The sequence below is a fragment of the Neofelis nebulosa genome, chromosome 5 (genome assembly GCF_028018385.1).
Source record: "Neofelis nebulosa isolate mNeoNeb1 chromosome 5, mNeoNeb1.pri, whole genome shotgun sequence".
Classification (NCBI taxonomy): domain Eukaryota; kingdom Metazoa; phylum Chordata; class Mammalia; order Carnivora; family Felidae; genus Neofelis; species Neofelis nebulosa.
Window position 1 is genome coordinate 71,615,812 of NC_080786.1, and position 24,893 is coordinate 71,640,704.

The 24,893-nt window shown below is 37.5% G+C and overlaps 2 protein-coding genes across 5 annotated transcripts in view; one reads left to right on the forward strand and one right to left on the reverse strand.

Moving 5' to 3' along the window:
* The window catches only part of MFN1 (mitofusin 1), a 52,615-nt gene extending 29,916 nt beyond the window's left edge, over window positions 1-22,699 (forward strand). For 2 of the 3 annotated variants that reach the window (XM_058730563.1, XM_058730562.1), the window contains exons 17-18: window positions 2,637-2,771; window positions 4,788-6,905. In XM_058730563.1, coding sequence (XP_058586546.1) covers window positions 2,637-2,771; window positions 4,788-4,869 — 217 coding nt within the window. In that variant the 3' untranslated portion in view covers window positions 4,870-6,905. Of the gene's footprint in view, window positions 1-2,636; window positions 2,772-4,787; window positions 6,906-21,068 lie in introns of those variants that run through there. The other variant, XM_058730564.1, reaches the window with a different exon arrangement.
* The window catches only part of GNB4 (G protein subunit beta 4), a 60,905-nt gene continuing 43,301 nt past the window's right edge, over window positions 7,290-24,893 (reverse strand). For both annotated transcript variants that reach the window (XM_058730568.1, XM_058730569.1), the window contains exons 8-10: window positions 24,614-24,815; window positions 15,238-15,454; window positions 7,290-11,743 (exon numbers count right to left, since the gene is read on the reverse strand). In XM_058730568.1, the coding sequence (XP_058586551.1) occupies window positions 11,637-11,743; window positions 15,238-15,454; window positions 24,614-24,815 (526 nt within the window). In that variant the 3' untranslated portion in view covers window positions 7,290-11,636. The remainder of the gene's footprint in view (window positions 11,744-15,237; window positions 15,455-24,613; window positions 24,816-24,893) is intronic.

A 24,893-nucleotide genomic window follows, 5' to 3' on the forward strand; every position in this document is an offset into this window, starting at 1 on the left:
CAAGTGTATTTATTTTTACTGTCACAGCCAGGTTTACAAGTTTAAAGGCATAACCCTTTTATTTTTTTATTTTTATTTTTAAAAGATTTTTTTTTAATCTTTATTTTTGAGAGAGACAGAGTGGGAGCGGGGGAGGGGCAGAGAGAGAGAGGGAGACGCAGAATCCAAAGCAGGCTCCAGGCTCTGAGCTGTCAGCACAGAGCCCGATAGGGGCTCGAACTCACGGACCATGAGATTATGACCTGAGACAAAGTCAGACACTTAACCGACAGAGCCACCCAGGTGCCCCTAAAGGCATAACTCTTTTAGAACTCAAGGGAATTTTATTATAATAATACTGGTGTCCACTAATTTCTTTTATGTGTCTTAAAATTTGTTTCATTGATCTAGTAAAAATATATAGAACTCCAATTAAATCAATGCAAAATAGCCAATTTTTGGATGCTACTGAGACCTAAATTAAGTTCTCTGAGCTGAAGATGATTGTAGTTTAGTGAAGGAAATAACATGTACATAATTATAATAAGTGAAAAGTGGTAAGTAAGCCTCATAATGTGAGGCTTTAGAATCTTAAATCAGGAAAGCCGGTGGGTCAATAAGGGTTTCCTACAAGGAAGGGTAGCCAGAATAGAATAAAAAGATGTAGGCAGAGAAAACACCCCAAAGCAAAGAAAGGGGAAAAGAAGTGTGTTCAGAAACATGAGAAAATTTTGATGTGACAGATATGTATATCAGAGGGGTACATTTGAATATAAACCTAACACTAGGACAGGAGCTTAGATAATTAGAAGTCTGGGGAGAGATGTCATTAACGTTTAGCTCTGGAACAAATAACTGCAGTGGTGTGGTATATAGAACGGTTTAGATTAAGGAGACAAGAATTGCAAGGAGATTAAACTTTCAGACACAAGGTCAAAGCCCGTACTAACATAGAGCTGTAGAGAATGGAAACAGGGCACAGATTTGAGATAACTGAATATTTACCAAATATTTATTGAACTCCTGTTTTATACAGTAGTTTTCATTTTATTTATATTAAGGAAGATCTTTTCTCTAATAAAGATACCTAGACCTCCAAAAGAAATCATCTCAGGTCACATATGTAAAAATAAAGTTAAGCTTTCCATTCATTTGGTCTTCATTAATTGCCTACCATGTGCTAATAATTCTGCTAGAGGGGGTTGTGGGAAATAAAAAGTTAGAGATAACTTGATCCTCTTTCTTAGAAGCCTTTACATTCTAGGGGCGCCTGGGTGGCGCAGTCGGTTAAGCGTCCGACTTCAGCCAGGTCACGATCTCACGGTCCGTGAGTTCGAGCCCCGCGTCAGGCTCTGGGCTGATGGCTCGGAGCCTGGAGCCTGTTTCCGATTCTGTGTCTCCCTCTCTCTCTGCCCCTCCCCCGTTCATGCTCTGTCTCTCTCTGTCCCAAAATAAATTAAAAATGTTGAAAAAAAAAAAAATTTTAGAAGACTTTACATTCTAATGGAAGCAACCTCAAATAATTATTCAGTTAATATGAGCTAAATATTAATGCAATATGAAATAATGCAAGATGCTTAATTTGTCTAATATTGATTTATGGTAGAATGGGGTGAGAATGGAGAGAAAAAAGGCCATGGGAAAGATGAATATGCACAGGAGAATAGTTGCAAAGAAAAGTCAGTTAATCATATTCCAGAGGTACACACCTACTAGACATCCTTCCTGTTGCAAAAATATGTTTGCCAAAGCTAACAGATTAGCACACAAATTGAGCCATTTGGTTGTAGGAACATGGTTAATGTTGCTATGATTTAAAGTTTTGTTTTGTTGTTGAGGTGCCTGGGTAGCTCAGACGGTTAAGCGTCTGACTTGATCAGCTCAGGTCATGATCTTGTGGTTCACAGGTTTGAGCTCCGCATTGGGCTCTGTGCTGACAGCTCAGAGCCTGGAGCCTGTTTCAGATCCTGTGTCTCCCTCTCTTCCCCACTTGCAGTCTGTCTAAAAAATAAAATAGACATTAAAAAAAATAGTGTTTTTTGTGCAAGTCACAAAAGCTCATGAAGTTTTCTTGCCTGTTCTCAGTAATTTATTTCTGTAGGCAAAGGACTCGTAAGTCTTATTGTGTTTCTGAGGAAATATACCCATCTTTTGCCTTTTTATAGCTTATTCATATTCACAACCATATAGTAGAGGTTCATACTGCCTATTGAGCATTTGTCTTGAGGCCAGATGAAATTAAGCCTACAGTGGTATTAAGCCTTAGTGCCATATCCTCCCTTATACCATTCCTAACAGTGTTCTTTGATACCTTACACTTTACGTATATTTTAAACTTGTGATCTTTTTATATAAGCTTTAAATTAAAGCTTCATTCATTTTTTTTTTTTTTTTAACGTTTATTTATTTTTGAGACAGAGAGAGACAGAGCATGAACAGGGGAGGGGCAGAGAGAGAGGGAGACACAGAATCTGAAACAGGCTCCAGGCTCTGAGCTGTCAGCACAGAGCCCGACGCGGGGCTCAAACTCACGGACCGTGAGATCATGACCTGAGCCGAAGTCGGACGCTTAACCGACCAAGCCACCCAGGCGCCCCAAGCTTCATTCATTTTCAAAGACATTCATGACTGCTGAAAACATCATTTTTTCTTTTAAGGGAAATGGCAACCACTTTTGCTCGCCTGTGCCAACAAGTTGATATTACACAAAGACATCTGGAAGAAGAAATTGCTAGATTATCCAAAGAAATAGATCAACTGGAGAAAATACAAAGCAATTCAAAGGTCTTAAGGTATTTGAACATTTTTCTTGATAATATGAATGTTTATTGGTCTCATTACCTAAATATAATTATATTAAAACTTTCTGCATTGGCTTAATTATTATATTCCATCCATATTTAATTCCATATGTTTTGCATTTTCAGTGAAAGCTAATTTCAACAAGAAAAAACAAATCTGAATTAGAAGGAATTTTTTAGGTCTTTATCTAGAACTTTATGTTGAGCTATATTAATCCCTGTTCACAGCAGATGTTCTAAAATTAAAAAGTGTGAGTTTTTAGTCCTGTATATCCAAGACCCATAACTTCCATTCTCATTGGGGGATGTGGATGTGCTTAAAATTTGAAGCAACAAGAGTAAACAAGATATCCTAATATGTGGAATTCTGGTTTAATATGATTTATCATGGATTCTGTGGGGTCTAACTAAAGTTTGCTTTTGGGGACCTAACCAGAAGTGTCACCATGAGGTGGCTGCTTGTTGGTAGTCCTGACATTCAGCTTTTACCAATTAGCTGGCTCACCTATGAGTATCATTAAGCATCATTTAATTCCTGCTGCTACTTATCAGGGCTTGTGTTACATAAAATGCCCATATAAGAGCAGCCTGCAATGTCTCCAAATCGTAGAGGCTGTCCTTGTGAGCTGAATTTTGGGACATAAACACCTGTGGTCGTGTCTATCCATGGTGTCTTAATCTGATCAGCAGTTACATTGTTATTGCACCTTGGTTTCATAATCTCTGCAAAAGATGACGGCCTATCACTTAGACCCCAGCCTCTTTTCATACACACACACACACACACACTCCCAAGTAAATTTCATTTATCCCATTGCAGCCCTTTTTTTTTTTTTTTTTTTTTTTTATTTATTTATTTTTGGGACAGAGAGAGACAGAGCATGAACGGGGGAGGGGCAGAGAGAGAGGGAGACACAGAATCGGAAGCAGGCTCCAGGCTCCGAGCCATCGGCCCAGAGCCTGACGCGGGGCTCGAACTCACGGACCGCGAGATCGTGACCTGGCTGAAGTCGGACGCTTAACCGACTGCGCCACCCAGGCGCCCCCCATTGCAGCTCTTTTAAGTTAGATCATCCCAAATACAGCCTTTAGTAAAACTATATCCAGTAGTTGTTTTTTTTTATTTAGGTTTTTTTTTTTAGTGTTTCATCTTGTTAGAGTAAAACAAATGATATTATTGGCACTTGCTGTAGCTTTTTGATTTTTGTAGGACTTAAGTATGAATAATTTTTATGTGCTAATCCTTTTTCTAAATAAATCCCATAATATTTAGAATCCCCACTGTTACTAATTAGGCTCCGCAATTCAGATAGAATTTAAGTTACCTAATTAAAAGACAATTGCCTGAAGAAGTATACAGTGTAGTTCATGTGTCCATTAACTTATATGACCTTGACTATATGCCCCCAGCAACAAGACCAAGAGAGAAAAGCTCACCCAAGTATGTGTGTGTGTGCCCTGGCATGGTATGAGAATGGGAGGCAAATCTGTGTTCTTTTGTCAGTTTTAGTTCCTGTTTTCATCTCATTAGGGTATTTGGCCGCGTCAAGTATGATTCTAGTATTTAAAAAGATTTTTGGTATACACGGTCCTTTGACATCTGACACCTACTTTATGTATACATAAAACCCGTTGTTCTAGACATTGTTTAACTTAAAGGGAATTCAGGGACAATTATGATTCTGTGACTTAGGATATAACTCCCATGTAAGGTAATAGGACTCCATGGTCTCTTAATGCTTTTCATTCTTTCTTAGGTTTTTGGTTTTTATCTCAGTATACCTTTTTAAGTTCTGGACATTGGATTCTGCGTTTACAGCAAAGCCATAGTAGCACATATACGTACTCTAAAAAGGTTGATAATATTTTAATAGGAGTTCAGATACATGTAGTAGCACCTGACTAGTGATTTTTTTGTTTTGTTTTGAAGATTGGATGGAATGCATTTCTTTCTCACTGGCCTTTATGATAATTAGATTGGTATTTTTATTCATTTTTTTAAATTAGAAATAAAGCCGTTCAACTTGAAAATGAGCTGGAGAATTTTACTAAGCAGTTTCTACATTCAAGCAATGAAGAAGAATCTTAACAGTAGAGATTGCTTTGGTGATCATCATAGGAGAAAATGGAACTTGGAAGATTGGGACAGTTTTTTTATGAAATGACTTTAAATATGAATTATACTAACTGTACCTAAATAGCAAATCCTTGTGTAGATTCTGATAATGATCTATCTCAGGGTGTTTGCATTTCTGAAGAGTATTATATGAGGTCTTTTTAATTTTACTTTTGGGTAAAGAAAAGGCTAAACTGTGTTTCAAATGAATTAAAAGCAACAGAACCAACTATGTGACCCCTGAGGGGTGGGGCCTTGTTCTTAATTAGGGCTCTCTTTGTTTTTGATTCTGAAAAAACTCTGCTTCCTGGCATCCAGGAGTTAGAGAATGCTCATTTCATCTTTTCTCAAAACTAATTTTTGATGCCTACTTCAATGGGAATAGTCATTTTTTTCTTTTATAAACTGCATTGCTCTATCAAGGAGAGTGGAATGTTCTTGAGTGTATTCTTTATGCAAGTTACAATCACTTTTGCCATCCTGGCAGGTATGTAAACCACTAATAAATACACTGTTTTTACTCTTTTTTCCCATTAAAATGGATGTAAAATAGTATAAAGATTTGTTATTATAGTCTCTTATAAAAGTATAAAAATTTCTGGGTCTGAATAGTTGCCTGATCTGTTTCTAAAGAAACATTTTCAGTTTCAACTATGATTACAGCGAGGAAACCTTTCTATCTCAGTTTTAGGAGCAAAGTTTGAAGTGATAAAAATAGCCAAAGATACGGGAGCTCTGACTTTTGGGTGGTTGTATTCCTGTACCAATGCCGTTGTTCTTCAGAAGGTACTTGCAGAGGATACTGCTGGATTGTCCCCCCGGGTGGCTTTACTTTAATTGTATGAATTTGCCAGGGCACTGTTAATATTACTGTACTTTTTAACTTAATGAAATGTTCGTGAGTTCAAGTATTGTCTGTTTCTGTGTAAAAACTAATTTAAACTTGTATGGAAACGTGAAAAAATGACATTCTAGGGCTTTGCTACACAAAATGTAGCCTTGAGGATCACCAAAGCAGCAGCATCTAGATGCTTGTTAGATGCATAATGGCTGCATTTGGCAAGGGGTACTTTGTGCTTTTCCGTAGAGGGATAACCTGTTAGGCTCTTTTATTCTTAATACTATTTCCTTTCTTGTGCCTTTAAGGCTTCTGGATGCTACTCAGTCTTTTCATAACAGGTGCAGCACTATTTTTCAGGATATCTTAAGGAGAAAATATTCTTTAGGCCACAGAAGCCTTTCAAAAATGTTTTTATGCAGAGCAGATACTAGGATGCACTATTCAAATCCAAATACTAGTTTATAGCTTGTTGTTGCTTTATAACCAAAAATAGTACAGGCTACCAACAAATGGGATTAGGTAACAAATTCCACATGAAAAACTAATGTCTAAGATTCTGGGTACTGCTAATTTAGGTTACAAGTTCAAGACCTTAATCTTTATATGAAAAGTACTTGAACTTTTGACACAGTGTAGTTTGGTATCACTGCATTAGAATGGTACAGTGCCTGTCAAAGTTTGACCTCTGGATTATCTGTGTATCACTTGTGAACTAAGAAATACATATTGCAGGGTCTCACCCCAGACCTATTAAATCCAGGACTAGGTTTGGAAACCAGCCATCTGTTTGAACAAGCCCTCCACGTGATCCTGATGCACACTAAAGTTGGGGTAATACTGGAATAGTGGTTCTGGTACAATTTATAGTAAGTTTTCCATCACTAGTTTGAATGCATTTCCACCTGATCAAGTTTGAAAATGCATGAATGTTGGAAACAGAACACTAAAATAATGAAACTCAACCTTTATGCCTGGAGATAAGTGCATCTATGACTAAGCCCGTGAATTATACAGAAATTATGTATTTCACAGCTGTAGTTCAAAGTTATTGCACATACTTGATTACTATACGTTTGCGAGATTATTTATAAACTTTGTATAACCTTAAACTTTTTATAGAACTACATTTTTATAAGTATGCAAGTGAAAATAAAACTTGTTTGCCTGATAGTTGATAAATGTAACATTTTTACTGGCATTAGTGAGTTTTAATCTTAAGTTTTGCAGCAGGGCTCTAGGTATCTTGGGTCATGGCTCATGTGCCTAGCCAAGTACTCAACTCCCTCCAACGGTGTGGAGATGAAATGACAACAGTGAATACTTTTATCTACATCCTATAAGCAATCAACTGGTTAATAAGTAAGCTGGCATTCATAATGCAGTAAAGTGAAGTACATTTATTCCTTGCTTCCAGCAGCCTATTTTTCATTTCATAATTGCCAATGTTTGGATAAAGGAAAAAAAGGCTGAGCATGAAATGACTAGGCTTGGAGTTTACTTCTGAGACTTAACTTTTAGTGTGATTTTTAAAATTAAAACATGGTGTATGCAGTCTGGTTAAAAGCACTTTATTGATTACAATATCAATTCACAGCAATATCTCACAGAGCTACTGTACAAATAAAGGAATGAATCACTGTGCAAGAAAAGATCCAAGAATACTATTAAATCATGGTACAAGTCCATAGTTTGGTTTAAAGCTTTTATAAGAGCTTTAATCTACTACGTTCACCTTTCCCCAAGTCATACTACTGACATTCAGAGTCAATTCACTACGAGTTTGTAGAATCCATTTTAAGTGGGAAAAAATAATCAGCTTTAAAAACCCACTTATTTGTGGATGCCTTTGGATAAGAATACACAAATCCAAGTGTTCAAATGCTTCTTTGAAAACAATAGAATAGAGCACCATTGTGTAAAAGACAAAAAGGCTTGAAATATCCACCAAGTATCACTGAAATTCCATTAAGTAAAAAATAAATACTACATGATGTAAGATTTTGTTGGGAACACTTAAAACCAGTTGAAACACATAACCAGTTTTTTCATGATGCTGCATTATCACTATTTTATAGGATCAGTAATTGGATTTAAGGAAAAAAGACTCAGGAAATTTTATCAACATGCAAATTGGCTAAATACAAGGTGTACCATCAATCTGTGACTAACTTTTAAAAAATACACTGCTAGCTTAGACATTCAACTACAAACCATCTTAATGAGTACCTATTGTAACCAATATTTTTAAATACACCACTGAATTTAAGACAATTCAAAATGAACGGGAGAAACACTAGTAAATAGGAAACAGTTCACCTTTTACTTTAAATTTCTCACAAGAAAGACGGTCTATCCTTGTGCATGTTTTAAATTCTCACAGGAGATAAGACAGTTTAAAATTTTGCTTTCCACAATGGCAAAGGGGAAATTTGAAGCTGAACATAGTCCTTAATTTAAAAGCAAAAATTTTTAAGCCTTATACTTACACCCTAAAGATGCTAGAAAGAATATTGTTAAAATGATAGGCCAATTTAGAAGATTGTTTAATCAGTTTCCGTAAGTTTAAATGTCAACAGATAAGCCGTAACTATTCAATATGTGAAACATTCAACAGTAATCAGAGCATAAATTTCCCTGAATGTTTTCACTTTTAAAAAGGTTAAAATTTTATTAAATCTAAGACCTCAATAGTGTCGGACAAAGTCAGTTATAATATTGGCACAGTATATTTTAGAAATAAAAGTTTCATTGTCACCTGGAGAAGTCAAGATCCATTTCTCTTAATAGGTTAACTTTAAAATGGCTCAACACATTCAGAAGCACCTACATCCATTGTGTCTAGGAGACTAGTTTACTATCATCGCAGTATGGGTTCAGCTGAGTCTAAATTACTAAATTAAAATAAGAATTGTCTATTAGACTCTTAAGATTAAAATATTAAAGCCAGATTTTTGCCTCTGAAGATAAAACTCAATATGGTGCATGTAACCATGGGATTACAACTATAAAAATCTGAGCTAGGGAGGGACCTTGGACATTCAGTCTAAACCTCTAATACAGCTGCCAAAAATGAGGCCTGTCCATCAAAGTAGAGAGGCCCTTAGTATCAGCTTTTGGGATGATTTGCTGAACCACATGGCAATCATGCTCACTTTTTTTTTTTTTTTTTTAGAAAAGAATGTTCTCTTAAAATATTCTTGCAGTGGGGCACCTGGATGGCTCAGTGTGTTGAGCATCTGCCTCTTGATTTAGGCTCAGGTCATGATCCCAGGGTCATAGGATCAAGCTCTGTGTCAGGCTCTGTGCTGAGCATGGAACCTAAGATTCTCAAAAAAAAAAAAAAAAAAAAAATTCTTGCCAGATCTGAAAAAAACACTTTACAAGGTGATTAATGAGGAGTCTACAAATAAAAATGCTGAGGCATATTATGTTTAAATGCTTCTTATAAGGTAAAAGAAAATTAATAGGCACCAAATAAATGCAACATTCTTGATCGAATTCTTTAAAACTGTATTTGGACATAATTTTAGTCTTGAACTAAAATTTATACAGTGCCTCTATATAGTATGTTATTCTTAACTGGTTATAGGAAGTCTTAATGCACAGCACTTAAATAGACCACCAGCTGAACTTGAGCTTCAGGAAACAAATATGTTTAGCAACTGGAACCTATATTACTGGAGAGCAAAGGTTTAACTAGAAAGTTAATGTGGTAATGAGGTCACCATTTGGTCATTATGTAGAAACCACAACAGTGGTTGGTTTTTAGTTGCCTAGTACATATTTAATTATGGGAGCTGCTTTTCAACTAATCTATGCAAGATTTTTTAAATCATTCTATCAAAATGCTTAAGACCATGGAAGTAGGCTGTGCTTCTGACGAAAGTATCTTATTAAATTTCAAAGTAGAAGAGATACTTCTCATATATGTGTGTGTGTGTGTATGTTACTTTGCTTCTCATACATATATGTTACTTGGCACATGGCAGAAATGCTTTCTTGAATAGGATTTTGGAATGAATTGCTGAACTACATGGCAGACCCTCACCTTTTGGGGAAATGAGTACATTCCTTTAAAATACTCTTGCCTTATCTCAAAGAACTGCTCTTTATGAAATGACAGTTCACAAACATTAACTGCAAAAGGTTCATAGAAATCTTATGTGTTTATAAATATACATTCATGCCTGCCACCTACACTGTATTTTTTTGGTCCTGTATCATAATCTTCCTGTATCCATTTTCCTTTTTATTATTATCAGCTGTTCTTAAAACTGATACATTATAGCTGATTCACTTACTAGCACATTCACAATATAAAAATGAAAATTCACAAGTACAGTTTGGGAGTATTTAGGTTAGGGTTACAGGTGATGAAAAGTTGAGACCTGTCTCAACAGTAACAGATGCAGTTCACTAAATCACAAAACAATGCACTTCTATATATCAGAATAACCCATGACTTCACCATCAAGCAAGACTAACAATCTTCTATTGTCATTTAGCTTCCTTTATAGAAGAAAATCCAAGGGGAAAAGTATCTTTGTTTAAATTTGACGTGAGGGAGGGGCGGGCAGGCATTCTAGTAACAGACACATTATACCATTTACGAACAGAGGAACTGCTTACTGTTTTCCTCTGATTCCTTAAAGAGCTGCTCTTAGAATTTTTCTTTTGGCTTTCAAGTGGAGTCACTTGGATCTAAGCATTCTTTGAGGCAAAAATCACTTAGAAACCAGTATTTTGTGCCAAAAGAAGAAGTACTACAGAAGAGCAAAAAGCTTTAATATTCCTTTCAAATTTAAGTCACAGAAAGTTTTTATCAATTCAGATTTTGTATTATCTGAACATAAATTCATAAAGCCACTTTGTTACACTACACAATTAGAACTAATCAAGTCTAGTGACTGATTAGATTTTACACTTCTTTCAACAATATAATGTCATCACATTATTTCCTATCTACGTGTAGGTCAATGGAGTACACTGGGGAAAACTCTTCAGATTCAAGGACAGTCCAATCGTTCATCAATCTGAAATAATGAGTGTACCTACAAACTCAGTTCTAGAATATCAAATCCATAGGAAAGTAAGCCCAACTATTTAGAGGTCTACTGAAAGGGTCTTGGTCATAACCACATTTTTAAAATGTCAATAATTTTTATGCAATTACTGCTATTAACATAGGAGTTTCTTATGTATGTCTAAAATTTCAGAATGAAATCTTGATTCCCTGGCCTTCAGATTATCTCCCCCTCCAAGGACTGAAAACAAGCACTTCTTTAAATTCACAGGATGGCCAAGGATGCACCAGAAACTACTGATACTCAAAAGGGTCTCCCCTCAGAAGTACCTAAGCCTGCTAGTATAAACATTAGGCAACCAAATGTCTTTTACATCAAAAAGGAAGGTCAGACTTCAAGAAGACTTTCTTCAAATACAGCACACATACATCTGGAATCACTTCCATCTATCACTGTGCCTACTTCCTCCATTACATAACTCAAAAATGTGATATTCTTATGTATAGAAAGTTAAAAATGTAGTTCTTAAAAAAATGCAAACACACAAACATGATAGACTGCTATAATGTGTACATTCTGTCCTACACAAAGAAAATAAAGAATCTGAGTACAAGCAAAAATTCATCAAAGTTAAATTAGCTCAACTCAAATTAATGCACTGGTCCTTTTGATCTCAGCAAGCACCCTTGCCTTTTTTTTTTTTTCCCCCCACTTTTTTGTTTTATAGTTTACTGAAAGCTTCTTTTTGTATATAATTATCTCAATAGAAAAATCTTCACCTGCAAATATAAGGTAGAATTTTCTTCTCACAGCTATAGGCTGTAGCACTGATTTCTCCAGATAGCAATGGAGAACAGAAAAACCTGCACATGCTATTAATTCCAGATTCTAAGAAAACTGTCCCAAGAGCCTGTTGCCACAGCCATGCCATCATCTGTTACACCTAAACAGCTGACCCGGTTATCGTGACCAGCAAGAACACCTGAAAAACAAAAAGTTCAGTAAAAAAAATTAGCAACAGGCAAGTTTCAGAATTAAACAACTATGTGCATAAAGATCTAAGAGAGTATTTAAAACCTAAATGGGGAGACTTGGTCCCAGGGGTAAGCTACATATGTGTACAAAATACAATTCTTTCCGTTATGTGAATTTTTGACATGTACGTTGGCTCATGCTTTTATCATTTCTGTAAAGTGATCTTATAATTATGCTTATATCTAAAACAGATTATATTTTACATTTCCAGTAAGTTCATGATACTCCAGATGCTGCCATTGCTCTACGCTATTTTCAACAAAAACAAAATTCCAAAGGAAGTTCAGTGAAGTAGCCTTTCACAAGAACAGAAAGAATGTAAGAACACAGGATGCCTGGGTGGCTCAGTCAGTTAAACCCTTGATATCTGTGCTGGACATGGAGACTGCTTTAGAGTCTCTCCCCCGCCCCTCAAAAAAAAAAAAAAAAAAAAAAAAAAAAAAAAAAGGAGGGGGTGTGGGAAATGTAAGAATGAAATTGCCTGACATTACCACTTCCAAAAATACCAACACAGTTTATATATTTTCGTTATTAAACAGCAAACACTGCAATATTTGGTTGTAACTTTGTGAAACCAACACATCTAGTTTTAGTTTTGTCTATTAAAGTTAAATTCATTTGAATAAATACAGTTAAATTTATCTGCTATTCACATCACCACATGGGCTATTCCCAAATAATTGGGAGGAAAATGAGAAATGTGAAGATGTAGAAAAAAATTGGAATATATCAAATTCAAGATTTTTTCTTTACTGTACTGTGTTTGAGTCTGCAGGATCTCTGTACAATGAAGCATTATCATTTTCACCCAACTTCAAGAACAGAAGTTCATCCTTTCTTAACTCCTAATATTCTCTGTAGTACTTCCAGTATGGCAATGTTTAGCAATGGGCAAATTTACAATTATAGGTTAAAATTACAAAAAACGAACAGTGACTAAATAGTCCAAGTCACGTTGGAAAGAAAAATGAATTAGCAATTCACAAGTCACCATTCAATTTTACTGTGAAAGTATACAGTTGAGCCCACTTGAAACCAAGCAGCTGTAAGCAAAGCAACACTCAAACTCAAATATAGGCTAAAACATGGAAAACAAACATTTTAAATTTTGTTATGGATACTGATTCAACCCAGGCAAAACACCTAATACCTCTTGAAAAAGTAATTGGCTTTGGACAAGAGTATCTCCAAATTTCTACAGGCAGAATGTGAAACTGTGAACTTTTCTGCCATCTCTTAGGAAAGGTTGTTATGTAGAAAGTTATTCACAGGAATGTTAACATTGCCCCTACTCCCTCGGAAGTCTCAACAACTGTATAGGAGTTTAAAGGTAAGAATACAAACCCACAAGGACAGGACCGAGCCGGCAGTGGTAACAAAACTATACGCTACATGGTAGTACTGTGTTAGTGGACCCCAAACAAAATGCTGAGTTCAAAGCAAATGCTGTGGTATGCCGAGATATCAATTCACACTATGGAACCTCTACAAGGGTTACATGCTAGTGGGACCAGCCATCTCTGGAAACAGAAAGGGGCAACGATGGGGAAATAAACTAAGACTACATGAGAAAGTGTTCAGGAATCGGACATCGCAGGTCTCTACTCTGAGTCAGATGACTGATCATCTTGTACCAGGGCATAAACCTAGAGACTTATTTGATAGAGAGAGAGATGATCTCTTAACGAGAAGAAAATGGATCTACTCCAAGATCTATTAAAACCAGCAAAAAGTTGGGGCGGCTGGGTGGCTCAGTCGGTTGAGCGTCTAACTTCAGCTCAGGACATGATCTCGTGGTCTGGGAGTTCGAGCCCCGCATCAGGCTCTGTGATGCCAGCTCGGAGCCTGGAGCCTGCTTCGGATTTGGTGTCTCCCTCTCTCTGCCCCTCCCCTGCTCACACCTCTGTCTCTCTCTCAAAAGTAAATAAACATTAAAAAAAAATTTTTTTTAAAACCAGCAAAAAGTTTGATGATTAATAAGTATATCAAAGCTAAGAATATAAGCCAAAAAATTAACGTAACCTAATATACACCAAGCGTATATTGCTCTGCAATAGGTACTGTTTAAAAAGTCCTAATCAGGTAAACACTGAATGATGGGAAGGATGTGGCTGTGGTGGGAGGAGCGATGTTAAAGCTGAACCCTCAACAGAGCATGCCATGAAATTAAAAAAAAAACAAAAAAAAACAATCATGACCCAATGGAATTGTTGTTTTTAAACTTCTAAGCATTTAGGGCCACCTGGGTGGCTCACTTAGGCGTCCGACTTCAGCTCAGGTCATGATCTCACCATTTGTGAGTTCAAGCCCCACATTGGGCTCTGTGCTGACAGCCCAGAGCCTGGAGCCTGCTTCGGATTCTGGGTCTCCCTCTCTCTCTGCCCTCCACCTGCTCACGCTGTCTCTCTTAAAAATAAATAAACATTAAAAAAAAAATTAAAAGAAAAAAAGACTTTAGCTTTAAAACAAACAAAACAAACTTCTAAGCATTTGGGGCGCCTGGGTGGCTCAGTCAGTTAAGTGTCAGACTCTTGATTTCAGCTCAGGTCATGATCTCATGGTTCAGTAGATCAGGCCCTGCATCGGGCTCCACAACCAACAGTGTGGAGGCTGTCTGGGATTCTCTCTCTGCCCCTCCCCTGCTCTCTCAACAAATAAATATTTTAAGAAAATAGCCTTATAGCTATTCGCTGTTGAGAGTTCAGCCTTAACATCACTCCTCCCACTGCTCCCCCATGTGGATACTAAATAATCCACACTGGAGGGTGCACATGTGTGTGTGCGCACACACACATCAAATAAAAGCGATACAGGCATGTTATTTAAAGATATGGAAATGAATACTTAGGAGCTACCTTTGGGAACAGAAAATGGGGGTTGAGGGCCAGAGGGCTGCTGTTTTGGGAACAAACCATGTACTTATTTGGTTCCATAGCATAATTTTGATTCTAAAAATATACATAATACCACTCTGTGTAAGTTGTTATTAATGACAGTCCCTAGGAGGACTTGATACTTTCACTAATATTCTGGAAGCTGCAGGGGAGAACTCAGAGCATGGGGCTAAGGGAAGAGAGTGCAGATCTAGGTTGTGTCCCAGACAGGATCTGCTCAGAAGGAAGATGATTCAGAGCAGTTAGTTTCCTGTTAGGTTAGAAGAAACTGTAATTTGGAAAACACCACGCTGAATTATAGTCACTATTTCTCTTTAGAGCAAAACTCACCAAACAAGAAGCTACTATAGAACTAGATGTTACTCTTCAGAAAACAGGAATGTAAATATGGTTTATGGGCTGGAAACGCACTCACAGGACAAGGACCATGAATGAGAACTGCCAGGTCATCATTCCCCACAGCTCTAAGGAGAGTCCAGGCCTCGACAACTGATAGGAACCTTGTTTCCTAACAAAATCAAAACCTACTGTGGACTTCTTTACTAACCTGCACGATCTCCTTTTAGCGTGTCCCATACGTTACAATTGAAGTCATCATAACCAGCTAACAGGAGGCGCCCACTTTTTGAGAAAGCTACAGAGGTGATTCCACAGATAATATTGTCATGAGAATACAGCAGTAATTCTTGGTCTGCACGGAGGTCGAAAAGCCGGCAAGTGGCATCATCAGAGCCAGTGGCAAAGGCATATCCATTTGGGAAAAACTAGAAAGAAAAGGAACAAACATTTATTCTGTAAAAGTACACAAAAACCACGTGCTAAGGTGGGATGACAGACTCTGGGTAAAACAGACCTAGATTTGAATTCCAACTTGGCTTCTTACCAGGTGAAAAGCTATTGGGCCCTGAAAATTCTTAAACACTTTGGGCCTTGGTTTCAGAGTGTTGGTTAGGATTGAATGAACTAACATGCAAGGTACATGGTTTAGCACATAGCAAGTATTCAGTAAATGCTGGCTCTGTTCCTCCTGCATATGGCTTATTAAAAGATTTAAATCGAACATTACTATTTGTAGAATTTATGTATGTGTACTCTTAAACATTCCAAAATCCCATTATGAGAAATAAATAGGAAACATTTTACAGCAAAGAACATAAATCATCCCAGCTAGGCTAGGCATAAAGTTAAGCTAGTTAGAAAGCTATGCATTATTAGTTTGTAAATCCCTTTTTCTCAGAAACCGGCACTACTCAACGTTTTTTTTTTTGTTTTGTTTTTTGTTTTTTTTATACAAAGGCTTTTTTCATATACCTGTTGGTCATCTGTATTACTTTCATAAACTGACTTTTCATGATCTTTGCTTATTTTAACTATGCTGTTAGTACTTGAAGGAATGAGATGAATATAAATTTTGGTTTTTGCAAACATTTTAGTTTTTTTATAGTTTTTTTAAAATATAAAGCAATGTTTTTTTAGCAATATTCATTTTTATGTAGTCAAGTTCATCTTTCCTTTTGAGATTTCCATTATTTTTATGAATAAAGTCCTTTCTCAGGATTATTACCTGATATTCAATTATTTTTTTTCTAATTTTTAAAAATAATTTCTTTTCACATCTTAATTTTTATCCATCTGGAATTTGATATACAGCATTCAGTATAAGGATCTAACTTAATTTTCTTAATAGTCAAGCAATTGTCCAGCTATTGACTAAATAATTTTACTGATTTTGTTGTTACACCTTTAATTCACTAAACTCTTATATACACAAAAACATTAGTTCTGTCTTTCTTGTACTTATACCACATGGTTTTTTTTAATCATAACTTAATAAATTTTTCTATCCGGTATGGCAAAATACTCATATTACTCTGATTCAAATCATTTTATTTTCTCCTTCCCCCCCCCCCTGAATTTCACAGATATTTGATCAAATTTCTTTTCTTCATATTCCTCTGACTCATCTCAAAAAAAATCCAGTTGGGTTTAAACTGAAATTTGTATTAAGCCTAAAAATTAGTTTGAGGAATAAATGATTGGTTTACAATATGCAGTCTTCTCATTCAGTAATAGGGAATTTTATTTACTTTTTAAATGTTTATTTTTGAGTGAGTGAGTGAGCAGTGGAGGGGCAGAGAGAGAGAAGGAACCACAAGCAGGCTCTGTGCTGTCAGTGAGGACCCCAACACAGGGCTCTATTTTACAAACCATGAGATCACAATCTAAGCTGAAATCAAGAGTCTGATGCTTAACTGACTGAGCCACTCAGGTGGCCCTTACTTTATTATTTTTTTAAGATTTTAAGTAATTTCTACACCCAAAATGGGGCTCAAACTCACAACCCCAAGATCAAGAGTCACATGCTCCAAATGAGCCAGTCAGATGCCCCACGAATATGGAATGTAAAAACCCCCACACTCCCAGATGATGGTGGAGGAAGGGAGTGGTAACAGGTTAACAGGTTCTCAGAAATCAAGTACTTGTATTTTAACAGTAATGTGAAACACTTCACCAAACCCTTACTGCTAGAGGTTAATGGTTTTGACCACTTCCTTCCATTCTACCAGCTAGCAAGATCCTCTGGTGTTGTTCCTTTGCTGGAAGTTCAGCAATGCCATTTGCATACATTTATCAGCATGTATGGATTCAACCCTGTTCTCTACCACAGACCAAAACAGAAGCTATAGGGCCTGCACTAAAGGACGCCTAGTGGAGAACACCCAATCAAGATGACCCTTTTGGCTCCGTGTTTGGGGGCCACAGCATGCCAACATTCTATGTTCAAGACTCAGGATGACCAGCCATCCCATTTTGCACAGGACAGTCTCTGTTTATGCCTTTCTCCCTGGCAAAATTAATAACTGCACTTTTTCACACTGAAAACTTCACATTTCCCAGTTTGGATGATATATGCTCACTCTACCAATACAATGAACTAGTTTTAACTGCTCTCAGAACTACAGGAAATTAGCCCTTAGGTAAGATAGCCTTTAGAACGACAGGAAATATATAGATTTAAATGCATCTGGCAGATTTAATATACACTCAAAAGTGTGTGTGATGTTGGCAGTTCATTTAAGTTGGGTTTTGTGGTGGGGGTTGTTTGTTTTTAAATGGCAGAGAAGAGCTTTCTGGTACTGAATTCTTTGTTTTTTAAGAATGGGTGTTTGGCGGCACCTTGGGTGGCTCAGTCGGTTAAGCATCAGACTTTGGCCTTGGCTCAGGTCATGGTCTCAAGGCTCCTGAAATCAAGCCCTGCACTGACTGGGCTCTGCACTGACAGTGCAGACCTGCCTGGGATTCTCTCTCTCCCTCTCTCTCTGCCTCTCCCCCACTTTCAAAATAAATAAACTTTAAAAAAAACAAAAACAAATAATGGGTGTTTGCTTTTTATCAGCCAGCTTTCAGTATCCAGAATACTGACAAACTGATACGGAAATTTTTATTAATATATTTCCTAATAATAAATCATTCTTTTTTTTTAAATTTTTTTAATGTCTTTTAATTTATTTTTGAGACACAGAGAGACAGAGCATGAGCAGGGGAGGGGAGGGGCAGAAAGAGAGGGAGACACAGAATCTGAAGCAGACTCCATGCTGAGAGGTCAGCACAGAGCCCGACACAGGGCTTGAACTCACGGACTGTGAGATCAGGACCTGAGCCAAAGTCGACTGAGCCACCCAGGCACTTATAACTATTAAATCATTCTTATAACTAATTTTTATTTAATATTTTTCTTCTTATTTTGACACATTGTTGGATTTGATTTGCTATAATTTCTCCTAAGATGGTTTTATCTAGTTTTAAGGGGTACCTGCTCTTGTGTTTTGGTGTAAGGGTTATGCTAGTTTGTCTGACACAATAAACTGGGAAACTTTGACCCTTTTTCTGTGTTTAGGAACAGATTTAATAGTGCTCAAATTTTCTGTTCCTTCAAATGAAGTATGAATTATTTGCCTAAAACATACATGGGTCTGTAAGTTTTTTTAAAGCTATTTTTTTTTGTTAAAGAAAATTATCAAGCTATTCAAGTTTTTACTTATTGAGACAGTTTTTGGAAAACTATTTAGAATGACCATAAGTTATACAGTATATATTTTAAGATTTTCAAAGTCTTTAAAAATTTTTTTAAATAAAACAAAATCTTTTATCTGTGAGTAATATAACCTTTACTATAGTATCTTCATTTTGTATATCTGCAATTTTTATCCTTTTCCTCTTAAGTTTACTAGAGATTTAGGGAGCAAAGTCTTAGATTATTGAATTTTAAAATTTTCTAATAGTTTTCTATTTTTGAAATTTTCTAAATGTTTATTCAAATATTCATTGAGCACCTACTGTTCTGAGTGCTAGTCAGGTGATATACAGAAGTCAACAAAACGGACAAAAATCTGGGGCGCCTGGGTGGCGCTGTCCGTTAAGCGTCCGACTTCAGCCAGGTCACGATCTCGCGGTCCGTGAGTTCGAGCCCCGCGTCAGGCTCTGGGCTGATGGCTCGGAGCCTGGAGCCTGTTTCCGATTCTGTGTCTCCCTCTCTCTCTGCCCCTCCCCCGTTCATGCTCTGTCTCTCTCTGTCCCAAAAATAAATAAAAAACGTTGAAAAAAAAAATTAAAAAAAAAACGGACAAAAATCTGTCTCCGTGGAGCTTATATTCTTGTGAAGCATACTATAAACACAAAAAGTAAAAAAAACAAGTATGTTAGATAAGTACTAAGGAGAAAAAAAATAAAGGAGAAAAAGGGAAAGGGAGCATGGCAAAAGCTTAGAGTGTCCAGGGAAGGCCTTACTGAGAAGTAATTAGTAAATACACCTCCCCTTGCCCCGTAGGAGGTGAACAATGGGCTTCTGCTGGGAAGACTGAGGGAGGGGGGAAGCAGTGAAGGTGACAGCCCCCATGGGGGAAATGTGGGGGTGGGGGGCAAGGAGGCCAGCGTGACCGAGGCACAGTGAGGACTGGGCAGATCGCAGGAAGAGGTAGGCAGCATGGGTAATGGGTGATCATAGGCCCACATGCCCTACCTAACAGTCTGATATAAACCCCTTGGGACAGTTGTTTTCCAGATTTTAGAAAAGTAATATGCTGTGTATAAAATTCCACTGGGTCCTGAAGTAGTGCACTGTAATAAATAAACACAACAGTGTGTATTGAGTGAGCAACACGGTCAGACTAAGCGGGGTAAGTAGAGACTACATACAAATAGCTCCTTGTCCTTCCAGTGAGGTTCTGCCACAGAGTAAGTCTACACTAAACTGAAGGGAAAGAATGTCTTTCAGAACTTTGCAGATGTGATAGGTGCAGCTGATCCAGGGCTGGATGGACTGCAGGTAAGGGGCAGAGGGTAGATCATGGAGAGCCAGTTGGTTCAGGTAAAGGCTCTCACTTCAATCTGTATTTCTGCTTTTCTCTTTACCAGCTCCTTCCTCTCACCCTCCTGGTGTGAACTGTTCTTTTTCCTTTTTCCGAAGTCCTGAGCTATTCAACCTCAGATTTATTCTTTCTTTTGTGGCCTACTATGTGAATGGTTATCCGTATGGTGCAGAGTGCAGTAAGTGTATTCAGTCAACATTATTAAACTGTATTATTTAATCCTTAGGGGTTTTTTCTTGACTACCTAGGATATCAATACCTCCAAGTTGTATACGAAACTCTCTTACACAATGGTGTTTTGGGTTCATTTCTCCCTTCATTTCTAATGGTTTTGGCTTTACGGGCATTTCAGTGTTATGGGTTCCCTACAGACCATCTCTTATTAACATAAAACTTCTTAAACAAAATAAAATTGAAACAAAAGTTAAATAGAAATATAGTAATATTACTAACATTTCTTTTAGTTTAAGGTGTGCCCACTTTTTCATCTTTACTGTTAGCCATCCTGGGCCATTTTGTTTTAGATGTAGCTCTTGTAAACACAGAGTTTGACTTACTCTGTTATCTTTTAATAGTGGCAACCATACACATGTATTGCCCTGAGTTATTCATATTTGGTCTTAATCTCTTATCCTATGTCATATTTACTGGAATTTTTCTCCCTACATTAAATATGACCTCTGATACTTAAAATTCTTGGGTCACAATATTTCTCCCTCAACACTCAGTGGATATTGTTCAGAAGCCTTTAGGCACTGTCTATTAGGGAAAAGTGTGAGGCTAGCCTGATTTTTTTTTTTTTTTTTTTTTTTTTTGTATCTAGGTAATCTACTTTTTCATTTTGAATATTTCTAGGATTTTTTGGTCCTTATGTTTTGATATTTTAAATTCAAGAGGATGGGTCTATGTTGGTACTTTCAAGTACTTGGCAAGCCCCTCAAAATTGGTTTCTTTCTTCAGCTCTCTTTATGCTTAAAAAATTATTTTTTGGCTATACTTCTGCTTTCAGCCAAAATGGAGTAATGCTGATCACATTTACCCCTATGCTGAAAAAAAGCAATTGAAGTGGACAACATATATGAAACATGGTTCTAAGGACACTGGATATGAGTCAACAAAGAAGAGTGGTCCCTGAGAGACAAGACACAAATGAGGTAAACTCCATAACTGACCCCCTTTCCTGCCTGGAGAAAGTTTACAGGTCATGGCGCCAGGAAGGGGAACCCAGATGAAGCCTGATGTCCCAGAGTTGAGGAGACAGAGCCAGGAATCCAGGGAGTCCAAGGCAGCTAGAGTTCACAGGCCAGAGCACCAGAGAGGACAATGCTTGGTAGACAGAAAAGTCAGGAGATGATGAGGGGCCTCTCAAGTACTCAGCTGAAAACTGATCACAGGTGTGTGAGGAAACTATTCAAGCAGGGGAGACACCCATGAGGATAACAGGAAACTGATGCCCACGCAGGGCCAGGAATGATGCTTGTCCAACTATAGCAAGAGGGAAACCTCATAATTCACTGGGAAGAGAGAGGTTTTCCCTCACTGGTGGGGCAAACTTAAGCATACACAAAATGCTGCTCTGGTCCCACCTAACAAAACTGAAATGTCAGGCCTGAAAGGATCACACTATTTCCAAATAACTATACCCTAAAACAAAGCAATATTTATATAAATAAAAAAATATCCAGCACCCAATAAGGTAAAATTTACAATGTCTGGCTGGCATCTAATGAAAATCAGACATGCCCTCCCCTACTTATGCTCTGTCTCTCTCAAAAATAAACATTAAAAAGAAATTTTAAAAGGGGGGAGGGGTGCCTGGGTGGCTCAGTCAGTTAAGTGTCCAACTTCAGATCAGGTCATGGTCTCACATAAGTTCAAGCCCCACATTGGGCTCTGTGCCGACAGCTCAGAGCCTGGAGCCTGCTTCAGATTCTATGTCTCCTTCTCTCTCTCTGCCACCCCCCCCCCCACTCACTCTCTGTCTCTCTCGCTCTCAAAAATAAGTAAACATTAAAAAAAAATTAAATTAAAAAAAAGAAAATCAGACATACAAAAAGGAAGCTATGACCCACAATTAGAAAAATCATTCAGCTGACACAAACCCAAAAATGTCATGGATGATAGATTAACAGACAAGGATGCAAGCAATGTCTGATTAAAACGTACACCATATGGGCTTAATGGCAGAGTAGACACTGCAGAAGAGTAGTAACCTGGAAGACCTAGCAACAGAAACTATCCAGAGTGAAAAACAGCGAAAAAGAAGGCTAAAAAATAAAAGTAACACAGCATAAGCGAACTGTGGGAACACTTCAACTGTGTTAATATATATGTATTTGGAGCCCCCAAAGGAGAGGAGACAAAAAATATATTTGAATGATAATGGCTGAAAATTTTCCAATTTTGATGAAAATTGTAACCCACAGATCCAGACACAAGAAATGTGAAGAAAATTACACAAGATACATCATAATAAAGTTGCTTAACCAAAAGAGAAAATATTAAAAGCAGCCAGAGAAAAACAAAGGACACACTGTATAGAGACCAAATATAAACATGAAAGCACATTTCATATTAGTACCAACATGGAAAACAATGGAATAACATCTTTACGGTATCAAAAGAAAAAAAAAGTGAAAATACCTTTAAAAAATGATGGCAAAAAAAACCAAAACAAAACAAAAAACTGTTTTAATGATTTTAAGTTAATCTGCACACCCAACATGGGACTCAAACTCACAACCCTGGGTTCACAGGTAACATGCTCTTCCGACTGAGCCAGCCAGGCACCCCAAAAATATTTTAGGCATACAGAAGCCAAAGGACTTTAGCAGATTTACACTATAAGAAATGTTAAAGGAAGCCCTTCAAGAAGGAAAATAGATGGAAATCTGAATCTATAAACAAGACTGAAAACAGAAAATGGTAGCTATGTAAGTAAACAAAGACTTTATTTTTTTAATGTCCCTTAAAGAGTATCAGCTCTTCAAAGCAAAAGCAGTTATCAATGTACTGTGGAGTTTAAAATATATAAAAGTAAAATTACAACAACTGCACAAAGGCTACGGGGGGAAATGGGAGTGTTATTACTCAGCCATCAAAAAGAATGAAATCTTGAGGGGCGCCTGGGTGGCTCAGTCGGTTAAGCGGCCGACTTCGGCTCAGGTCATGATCTCGGGGTCCGTGGGTTCGAGCCCTGCGTCGGTCTCTGTGCTGACCGCTCAGAGCCTGGAGCCTGTTTCAGATTCTGTGTCTCCCTCTCGCTGACCCTCCCCTGTTCATGCTCTGTCTCTGTCTCAAAAAAAAAAAAAAAAAAGAATGAAATCTTGGGATGCCAGGGTAGCTGGGTCAGTTAAGTGTCCAACCCTCGATTTCTTTATTTCGGCTCAGGTCATGATCTCATGGTTCATGGGAATACAGCCCCAGTTTGCGCTCTTGCTCTCTCTCCCTCCCTCCCTTCCTTCCTTCCTTCCTTCCTCCCTCCCTCCCTCTCTCTCTCTCTGCCCCTTCCCCAGTTGTGCACATGTGCTCTAAATAAATATATAAGCATTAAAAAATAAATAAATAATGAAATCTTGCCATTTGCAATGACGTAGTGGAACTAGAGTGTATTATGCTAAGCAAAATAAGTCAGAGAAAGACAAATACCAGATGATTTCACTCATGTGTAAAATATAAGAAACGAAATAGATGGAGGCACCTGGGTGGCTCAGTCAGTTAAGCATCTGACTTCAGCTCAGGTCATGATCCTGTGGTTCACGAGTTCAAGCCCTGCATTGGGCTCTGTGCTGACAGCTCAGAGCCTGGAGCCTGCTTCAGATTCTGTGTCTCCCTTTCTTTCTGCCCTTCCCCTGCTCACACTCTGTCTCTCTCAAAAATAAATAAACATTTAAAAAAACAGACAAAATAGATGAACAGAGGGGAAGGAAAGGAAAAATGAAATAACAAAAAAAAGACAGGGAAGCAAACCATAAGAGACTCTTAACTATAGAGAACAAACTGAGGTAGCTGGAAGGTAGGTGGGTTGGGGGATGAGCTAAATGGGTGATGGGAATTAAGGAGGGTGCTTCTTATGATGCACACTGGGTATTGTATGTAACTAATGAATCACTAAATTCTACTCCTGAGGGGCACCTGCTTGGCTCAGTCACTTAAGCATCCAACTTCAGCTCAGGTCACGATCTCAACGGTTTGTGAGTTCGAGCCCCACGTCAGGTTTTGCACTGATAGTGCAGAACCTGCTTCAGATTCTGTTTCCCTCTCCTCTGCCCCTCCCTGGCTTGCTCTCTCGCTCTTAAAAAAGAAAGAAAAATTTTTTTAAATTGCAATCATAATACTTTTGGAAATCCTAGTCACATCTATACAGTTTGGCATCTGACATACATAGAATAATTGTAACTACATATGACTAGTTCATTCTCATATGCACTGGGTACTTATTTGAGCTTAAACTACTTGTGGTTCCCGTTTGGAGTTTCTGTTGTTAAAATCATGTTGTAGACTTCAACAGTTTAAATGTACAATAAATTTTCCTTAGAAATTCTATTTACTTACACTGACAGCATTAATATCTGACACATGTCCAGTGAAAGACTGTCTACACATTCCATCTCGAATATCCCATAATTTTGAAGAGGCATCACAAGCACCAGAAACAAAAGTCCTCATGTCAGGACTCAGAGAAAGACTCATCACATCTCCAGAATGCCCAGTGAATGTGGTGGTCTGCTGGGCAGTTTCGATGTCCCACAAAGCACTATAATCAAAAATAAATTATTATAATGACAATTATATCTTGTTCTTATAAGATATAAGACTTATATAAGACTTATAA